The sequence below is a fragment of the Limulus polyphemus genome, unplaced genomic scaffold (assembly GCF_000517525.1).
Source record: "Limulus polyphemus unplaced genomic scaffold, Limulus_polyphemus-2.1.2 Scaffold39, whole genome shotgun sequence".
Taxonomy (NCBI): Eukaryota; Metazoa; Arthropoda; class Merostomata; order Xiphosura; family Limulidae; genus Limulus; species Limulus polyphemus.
Genome location: NW_013665649.1, coordinates 717,417 through 727,734, shown reverse-complemented (window position 1 = coordinate 727,734; position 10,318 = coordinate 717,417). Strand labels below are relative to the sequence as shown.

Here is a 10,318-nt window from a genome sequence, read left to right as displayed (position 1 = left end):
ACCTGGCCATGCCGGGCCTACTTATAAGTTGGAGAATTATATTATATAAGAGGTTTTAGAGCCTATGGGCATATTTTCAACTGAAGGGATAAGCACTATTGAATGACTGTCGTCCTTGCAACTGACGAGGCCATAAGAGTACGTGGGGTGCTCGATAGTGGATAATTAAAGCGATGGAAAGCAAACTATGGCGTGACCTCATTCTTTAACTATGGAGTTTGTGCTGTGAAATTTAATATTGTCTTTCTTTCTTTTTTGTCTTCACACTACATTCGTGTATGGCCCTTTCATGCTTAATGCTTGGACGGTTCAAACTGGCCCATTTCTGTGTCCTTGTTAGTTGATTAATCCCCCCCCCCACTCCTACGAGTTTGGGGTAAGATTTATAACCATTAATTAAAGGCTACACACGATTCTCAAAGTTATTCCTGTGTATCACATCACCTTATTGCTAAGGCAGGTTGATATATAATGTCACCTTTTCATGTATTTCAGGGGGCGGAGCGTAAAACTCGAGATGAAGAAAGGAGAGCAGCGAAGCGCAGATTGACTGCAACAGGAAGTGAGTGTCATTATGTCTGTTGAACATTTCATTTCTTTATACAAGTAATAATAATAATAATAATAACATTTTATAAGTACATCAAAAATCGCCATTGCTTTGCAATAACAACAACAAACAAAATTCGCCAAACGTTGAGGTATTTGGACTTAGATATTATTTACGTAATGATGCAAGTTCCCGTAAAAATATCCGCAGTGTCTAAAGATGCTCGTTAAAAACATGATATTCGAAAAGCATGTAAAGTAAGAAAGTAAACAATTTACGGTTGAAAAATTTAACCCTTTATTGCTAAGGTAAGAAAGTAGACAATTCATTTTTTTAAAATTTATCTGTTTACTCCTAAGTTAAAAAAGTAGACAATTCGTGTTTGAAAAAGTTATCTGTTTATTGCTAAAGTAAGAAAGTAGATGATTCACGGTTAGAAATATATCGCTTCACTGCTAAGCTAAGAAAAATAGACAATTTACGGTTGAAAAAATATCTATTTACTGCTAAGGTAAGAAAGTAGGCAATTCATGTTTGAAACATTTATCTCTTTACTGCTAAGGTAAGAAAGTAGGCAATTCATGTTTGAAACATTTATCTCTTTACTGCTAAGGTAAGAAAGTAGGCAATTCATGTTTGAAACATTTATCTCTTTACTGTTAAGGTAAGAAAATAGGCAATTCACGGTTGAAACATTTATCTCTTTACTGCTAAGGTAAGAAAGTATGCAATTCATGCTTGAAACATTTATCTCTTTACTGCTAAGGTAAGAAGGTAGACAATTTACGGTTCAAAAATTGATTCCTTTACTGCTACCCTTATAATACAGTAATCTTAACAATAGTATTTTTATTGTTCATTGTGCTGTTCAGTAGGTGCCTTAATAATTATAGTTGGACAAACGTGACCCAATGGTCAGCGTGTCGGACTATGGATTTGCTTGTGAACATTCGCATCCCATTACCACAAAGAAACAAACAGAAATCACGCTCCACACTTTGAAGCTGTCAGTCTGTTATAAATGAAGTAACGGTCAAGTCCTACTAATCACGCTCCACACTTTGGTGCTGTCGGTGTGTTATAAATAAAGTAACGGTCAAATCCTACTAATCACGCTCCACACTTTGGTGCTGTCGGTGTGTTATAAATAAAGTAACGGCCAAGTCCTACTAATCACACTCCACACTTTGGTGCTGGCGGTGTGTTATAAATAAACTAACGGCCAAGTCCTACTAATCACACTCCACACTTTGGTGCTGGTGGTGTGTTATAAATAAAGTAACGGTCAAGTCCTACTAATCACGCTCCACACTTTGGTGCTGGCGGTGTGTTATAAATAAAGTAACGGTCAAATCCTACTATTCGGTGAGAAACTATTAGCCCAAGAGATGGCGGTGGGTGCTGTTAACTAGCTGCCTTCCCCCAAGACAATAACTTCAAAATTAAGGACGGTTAACACAGATAGACAGTCCTCCAGTAGCCTTGCATGAATACCCGAAAACAAACAAACAATAATTACAGTAACTATAATATTATTGATTTGTAGATTAAACCGTTAGTTGGAGGACCTTTTGACAGTAAAGTTTATATATAACCACTGTTAAAGAAATGTAGAATGTATAACTTTTTGTTCTTGAACTGAAAACTTAAAGCACTTATTGTGATTGAGTTATCTAAATTGGACACTTTGATTGACTAGTATAAGTAGTAACCTAGTTAACTGATTCGTAAGTGTTATATGGTTTAGGTACCAGGAAAAAAATGGAAGAAATGTACCACCCGCCAAGTGACAGATCAGAATTTTACTCCATGAGTGACCTGTCCAAACCTCCAGCCTTCTTCAACCCAACTATAGACATGGATAAACTCACCCAAAACAAGGTATTTATGAAATATTTGATAAAGTGACAAAATGCTGTTTATGAGATTGTCACATTGAATTTGCTACGCATTGAAAGTTTTTAGTAGTTGGTAGATTTGCTGGATGTTTTGAGTCGTATCTATTACAAGAGATCCAGACTAATAATAGGGAGGCAAGTAACGATCTATAAGCATAAGAATAAGTTTTATTGTTCCGCCATCAATAAAATTCTTCCTTAAGCATATAAATCCTTGTTTGCCTACCTATTATTATATTAGCATAACGTGTTTCTTACTCAAGATCCAGACTAGGAAAATCTTTTCCACACTCTTACAAGTTATCCATATAAAAGTATACAGAACATGGGCGTAGCTATGAAGTTATAGTAAGAGAGACTTAGTTCCAAAAACTTCCGATACATGCACTTAAAATTATATATATATGCACTTCAAATATTTGTAAACTCGGATAAATCCATAATTCTTGAAAATTATATGTGCACGGGTTATTTGAATCCAAAACTTATAATAAGCATTCAGTTTTATTTTAATTTTTATTAAAAAAAGTTTCAAAACTGGAGGTTAAACTTTCCTAGTCCCATATCTAGCTACTCCAATGCAAGTATTATGTTTCTTTCACTGTACAATCTATTGAGACCCTGGATAGTACTTTAGGATAGAGTATTTTGCGGTAAATTTACGATCTGACGATACTAAAATTCGGAGTTCAATTCCCACAGATACCCATTTGTGTGTTTTATCACAGATAGTTTTGCGGTACATCAACGTCATTTTGATTCAAGATTTATTTAATCGAGTTTAGTTACACTAACCGAAAAGTTCTTATCAAAATGTTTAGTCAAAATTACGTCTAAAATAGCTTTATTGTTGTTGTTATTACCGTGTAAGCTGAAGCTATAAAGAAAGTACTAGAATTATTTTCGTAGTTTTCTGTCCTACTTTTTACCTTTTGTTGGTTTATCTTCTCGTTCAACATTATTGATATATATTTGAAACGTTATAAGATCAGTGAAAGAGAAGATAGAATTATTAACGATTTCGTTAGTTGAGAGACATTCCGCCACTTCAACCAGCCAGTGTAAGACACTTTAAACTGATTCGCTAAACTATTGAAAATTCATTCAAAGTATAAAACATCATCTTTTAATGATTGACAGAAACAAATATCAAAATTCAACAATATATGAATATTGGCGTAATGTAATTCGCATCTGCATACAAAGATGGCACTATCTGAAATATGTATATGCGATTTACATTTACGCATTTTAAACAAAATTCAAAATTTAGAACTTTTTATCTTGAAATAGATTTTAAGATCATACGATGAAAACGTTTTAACTGACTCTTTCTTGTAACAGAGTGTTTTTACTTTTTCCCCCTCGTGCTTCGTAACTTATACCCATTTACACTGGTTGTAAACGGTGATTTTTTTTATTGTGAGCAAGTTTTTATATCTATATAAATTTTTTAATGTGTAAGTTAAAATTGTGGTGGCGGTTATGGAGATTAAGCATTTAACAAATTAAATCATCTATTTGTAGTGGAAAAAAAAAAGAACCGGACGTGGCCTAGTTGTTAGTGTGTTGGGATGCGAATCAGAAGGTCCAAGATTAGAGGCGCGATTACACTGAATACTTTCTGCACTTTCAGTTTTGAGCGCATTATAAAAGTGACAGTCAAAAACATCATTGATAAAGCCCCTGTGGCGACGAGTGCTAATCATTGTTACTACTCCTTTTGTCAGCAGTTCAAAATTAATGACAGCTATGCCTGAACCCTACGTGGCGTGAGAGTGTCGATCAGGTTGAAAATATCATTATCATTAAAGGTCACAATGGAAATAGTTAAACGATTGACAACAGAACACTTTATTATACATTTTTCATCGTATTTACCTTGATTTTTTTTTACCTTTGGAACTTAAAATATTTCTTCATTAAAATGAAAAATTAATTTTTTTTTAAATTTTAAGGCTGGAATTTTTGTCGATATATGTATAATATATTATCAGTTTGATCTGAATGTAATATTGTAACGTTGGAATTGGAATTATATTTTAAACACGTATATTTTCTGGTAAGCATAGCCTTCTGACCTTTAAGTGTCTGTTTCTCAGATCTCGGGGATAGAATTATCTCTGTATACTACTTCACCATCCAGCCACCAGGCGGCTATTGAGGACCAACTTAATGAAAGGTAAGCTTATACGTACACTATGCAGCGTAACCCAACATAATATCATGGCGGCAGTTTTCTTAGTTTTGTTTACAAATGCGAAGACTTATTTCTATATAATACGAAAAACTTAGTTTGTTTTCAATATTGTGCTATTTTTTTTATTTGTTGGGATAGTAAATTTTACAGTCATCTGGCTGACAGAGTCGCTTCCTCATATAATGTTTTGATGTATGGGATTTTTGTTTAACACAGAACAAACTGTTCCATCACTACTTCATTAATATGTATAAAGGGAGTGGTGAAATTGATTTAAAACATGCAAGATTTCGTTACATACAAACGAACCTTAAAAGGAATTGATATTTCGAAAACGTATTTAAACTCACGTGGAGAGCTGTTATTCATCACGCAATAGAAACAATGTAGAGAAAAGAACTAATATGGTGACTATAAACAATGTGGGGAAGAGAAGTGATGTGATATCATTACAAACAATGTGGGGAAGAGAAGTGATATGATGTCACTTCAAACAATATAGAGAAGAGAACTGATGTGATATCATTACAAACAATGTGGGGAAGAGAACAATGGGGTATCATTACAAACAATGCAGAAAAGATAACTGATATGGTGTCACTACAAACAATGTAGGGAAGAGAAGTGATATGATGTCACTTCAAACAATATAGGGAAGAGAACTGATGTGATATCATTACAAACAATGTGGGGAAGAGAAGTGATATGTGCCACTACAAACAATGTAGGGGAAAGGAACTGATGTGGTATCATTACAAACAATGTAAGGAAGAGAACTATGGGGTATCATTACAAACAATGCAGAAAAGATAACTGATATAGTGTCACTACAAACAATGTAGAGAAGGAAACTAATATTATGTTATCACAATTACTTCCCATTTTGTATTAATATTTTATTTAGCATTACGTTCGCCAAAAGAATTGATTTAAAATGATATGGATAAAAACTGAGATTACCGAAGTTATGGGCGTCTTCATTTGAACAAGATTGTGTTACTATTTTTACTTACTTAGTAGTATAGGTTATACATTACTCTGAAGATAATCGTGAATTCGTTTAAAATTTAAATAAATCTCAGATCCTACAGTATTTTATATCTTTCGAACAAAAAACATAATTATGAGCAGATGAACATGGACCACGCAGAAACTGTTAAATATATAAAAAAGAGAGAGTCCGCACGTATTAATGTAATAATGTCTTTATGAAGCTATAAATACGTTTTAGATGCCCTAAGTTAATTGAGATGTGTACGACATTAAATAACATTTATACTAGTATATTTTGGTATATCTTGAATTAAACATTATAATCAGGATTTTAAGAAACCATATCTGATTCTTACAGTGAATCTCGTGACAAAAGTGATGATAGCAGTGCCAATAGTGACTTGGTTTCTCGCCACCTGGTGATGCCTAAAAGAATGAAACTTTTCCCAACAGACAGAGGTAAGTAAAATTATGATAGCATACAGCCTTTAATTAGTAATTTTGTTTCTTTACATTACTATACACGATACCAATAGGCAAAAAATATTCATAGAACAATGGTGCAAAATACACTTAAAACTCATTTTTACAAACATACTTTTGTGATTAAATGTGTCAGCATCACAATGTTCTTTAAGGTGAAATTAATAATAAGTTCAATTTCAGGTGGTCATTCTTTTATTTAGCAGAACAATTAACTCATCTTCCCAGTTAAGTCTGTCTTAGTTTGTTCATGCGCATCTCCTTAATGGAGAAGCGTTCTATTACAGTTTCTTTACAGACCCTTTATCATTAACGTTATTTACTTATAATTTTTTAAAACAGTAATTATCGACTTTTTCTCCTTTTTGAGGTGTGCTTCTTACAATTGCACTCGTACTGTTTTGTATACATTTTGTACACATAATATGCATCCTATCGTCTTTTCAAGATACTACTTTGATTGTATATAATACTGGTTACCTGTTATCAAAATAGGTCACTAACATATGAAGCATTGTAAATAAAAATAACCCAACTTACAATATTCGTTTCTACATTTACGGAGTGCGAGATTTATCTGTAGTGAACGTCATCTCTACAAATATAATTTTATGGCTAGCATCACCAGTTATTCAATATTATTTAATTGAATTATCTTCCTTTATTGTTCAGTGAACAAGAGCATCGTTTATTTCCAGTCACGATTATTGTTATTATATTCATCACAAGTCACGTTCAGTTTTAACTTTCTTCAACGTTCAGTACCTTCTGCCGTTTGCTTTAAATGGAGTGTTAGTTTTTCTCTACCACAGTGAGTCATGGTATTAATCAAATCTGCATGCAGCAAATGTAATGCGATAACAATTTCAGTAACAAATCGGATTAAAGCAACGAAACAGCAACTTGTAAGAGAAACAAACGACTTACCTTTAATACACAATAAGAAAATGTTCTTCAAAGGACAGAACAATCGAATTTAACATGCTTTTAAATTACAGTTGTGCTGTAAATTAGTTATCTCCCCGTTATTTTCGATTTTCAAATTAGTTTTCTAGTGCATTTATCGTTTCTTGTTAAGTTAGCTGTCAGTGTCTTTTTTTCTTTTATTTATGTATTGTTCAAATACCCAAAGTGTCCCCGTCGCTTATTTTATTTATTTGACTTTTCCCCATCCAGTTCTTATTTATGCCAGACGGGAGGATGAAGAGATATTCCACACCTTTCATTTAGTCCCTCCCTCTCTTGCTGGCTTGGCATCTGCGGTAAGTGGACAAAAATATGACGTGTAGACGGTTGATCATATAAATTTCTAGGTCTATACAATCCCTATAAATTACGTCAAGTTATAACCCTAGAATGCTAGGTAATGAAATATGCAATAACTACGAAACACCATAAGACCAAATTCAATCTATCATCTCCAAAATTTATTCCTTCAAAGAACTGATTTTGAGTCTCTGATGACTAAATTCAAACAAGTAAAAGTCAAATCTTTTAGCATACGGCATTTAATTGAAAACAAGTTATTCTAATACATAATCTGAAAGCGTTTAATTGAGATCTTATGAAGATTAAGATGAAATATATTGACATTTTTCACCTTCATTTTTTCATATTAAATTCGACTTTTTGTTAACTACAGAGAAGAAGAAATTACTATGTTGTAACTTGACAAATAAATATTTTTGGCGCCTTTTATTTGTTTTCTGTTGGTTATGTCAAATGAGGTTAGAGCTACAACGCTCAAATGATAGAGAAGCTTGCTACACCTATTTCAATGCAGATAACTACAGCTACTAGTCAATCCACTTTCTTGCTACACCTCTTTTCTGCCTGCTAATTCCTTCCCATTACTGTTCTTTTTGTGTTATCTCTTCATCCAGAGGGGTTGTTTTAAAATTTCAAGAGACTGGAACAAAAAATATGAGGTATCCACGAAGTAAATATATGAAGGTGATACCTTACACTGAGTTTTTCTTTCTTGTATAATCCGAGTTCTTGTACATGCGCTCAGTACAGATTTGTATATTAACTATTCATATGCCTAATCCAAAAGAAGTGGATCAAAACCTCACTCCTAGAAACAAAATCTTGAATCCTGATCATGTTTATCAATAGCATGTTATTGCATGCCTTTATCGTCGGTAGCCTGGAATTTCGCTCCATAAATAAACCCCATTATTTGAAAACGTGAAGACTCGAAATCTTGTATATTTAACTCATTTGATAAAGTTTACAAGTTGAAATTGAAAGAAATACCTTTGTTTTAGTAAAAAAGTCAAAGTTATCAATTGTTCCTATTTGTATTGCACATTACTAAGACTCACTCACACATACAAACTTTCTTGTTGTGGTTCCTCAGAAAGAGATTCATTTTCCCATCCCAACACACTATATCATACTAGGTTATCAAATCAACCATATTTTTGTTTTTCTGAATTTGCCCATAATCAGTTTAGCCTTTTTGTTATTTACGTATTTTGATATACGTATATTATTCACTATAAAACGTTCAGAGGAGCAGTTTTTACACCGGTTTGATTTTTTAGTGTTTGTATTCTAATGTTGGTTTTATGATTTGGTCTGATCCATTAATAAAATCTCTTTTTAAGAGTTTAACTTACTTATTTTAAGTCATCTTGTAGTAATTAAGGTATATGCATAGTAATACAATGCATATAAAGTTATGTTTGTAAATATTTACTCTGCTTCAAATAGGAATATTCTTTAAATTTAATTTACTAAAGAATACTTGTGTAACCATTGTCACAGCAATTTTTAGAGTCCATCAACATTAACTTGTTAGTATCTTATACAGTACAACAATAACAAATGTGTTTTTACGAAAAATGCGTTTTAAAGAGCTGGTGGTATGTTTTGTTTTAGGTGGAATCCAAGTACCAGATTTCGAAGCAGAACATCAGAAATATTTACAAGCGCTGTAAAAAAGGGTGAGCTATTTTTTGATAATTCTTACTTTTCTGTTAATAAAACTTATAAACACAGAAGTGAATGAATTTAGTGTTTCTTTTCATAACAGAACAAGTATCGAAATAACTACACACAAATAAACAGTAAACTTTCGTTATTATCCAACAGCTGATTCTTTTATAATCACACCTTCAATATTACTGTTGGTGTATCTGCTAAGTATGAGAAATCGATAACACCAAAACCTCGCATATCAGTAATAATGATAATAAACAAAACGAATGTTGATTAATATTTTTAGTTCACCATTTTCTGTATAAATATTTTCTAGTACTACTTCTTTTATAATTTCGTACACCAGTTAATTTATTGCATGTCATTCTCACAGTATTACTGTGCACATGGACGACGAAATCATCCAACACTACTCCAACGAAGACACTTTTCTCATTGAGTTCAAACAAGTGGGCAACGATTTATTTGATGTAACGATGGTGGAACTATGAAGCCAGAATGTGTTGTCATAGTTGGTGGAATGGGAAGCCTCACTGTTGGATTACAGAACTGCAATATCAGAGACAATAAAAGATAAAGAGTTTAAATCTTATTGTGGATAAATCTGAATGTGTTAGCTCGTCCCAGGTGCTTCCTTTTCACAGTATGCTGGGAAATTCCACTTTGTCTACTGCTACTTTTGGATGAAGAGAACATTATTAAATGCTATGTGAAAATGTGTGTGTTCTTTTAGAAGCCTTTGGAAGCTAAGATGGAGAATTAAACTCTGATGAAATTGGCATAAAATTAATGATGAAAATGCAAGAAAGTGGGGTTTATGATTTTGCATATTTTAGCATAATTAATGAATAAAGTTATTCTTTAATATTTCACTGCAACATATAAACAATGTTTTTGTCATTTTACTTACTTACAAGACTAATTTGGAAATAATATTGGAAAATAAAGCAACTTTAAATTATTTTGAATTTAAGAAATGATCCCTATATAGGCCTCATCTAGAAGTTTGTGTCTCTCCAACTTGGCTTCCGGCTACGACTGGATCGTGTCTTGTATTATTTTGTACATATTTTATATGGCTTGTGCATCGAATATATATATATTATGATTATATTATTTCAGCATACTGCAATGAATTTTCCTAGATTTGAATGCCTTTTTCGTGATATTATTGATCTAACTGCTTTTATTATTGTCTGTATTGTTCATTTCACGTGATTTTGTTTTATGTCTGGCACAGTCTAAGTG

General features: G+C 32.6%; 1 protein-coding gene across 1 annotated transcript in view; it reads left to right on the top strand.

The window, feature by feature from the left end:
- The window catches only part of LOC106461474 (protein grainyhead-like), a 124,206-nt gene extending 114,202 nt beyond the window's left edge, over nt 1-10,004 (top strand). Inside the window, exons 8-14 of the mRNA XM_022388714.1 lie at nt 496-562; nt 2,298-2,431; nt 4,551-4,630; nt 6,000-6,100; nt 7,301-7,386; nt 9,011-9,075; nt 9,444-10,004. Coding sequence (XP_022244422.1) covers nt 496-562; nt 2,298-2,431; nt 4,551-4,630; nt 6,000-6,100; nt 7,301-7,386; nt 9,011-9,075; nt 9,444-9,561 — 651 coding nt within the window. The 3' untranslated portion in view covers nt 9,562-10,004. The remainder of the gene's footprint in view (nt 1-495; nt 563-2,297; nt 2,432-4,550; nt 4,631-5,999; nt 6,101-7,300; nt 7,387-9,010; nt 9,076-9,443) is intronic.
- The last annotated feature ends 314 nt before the right edge of the window (nt 10,005-10,318 follow it).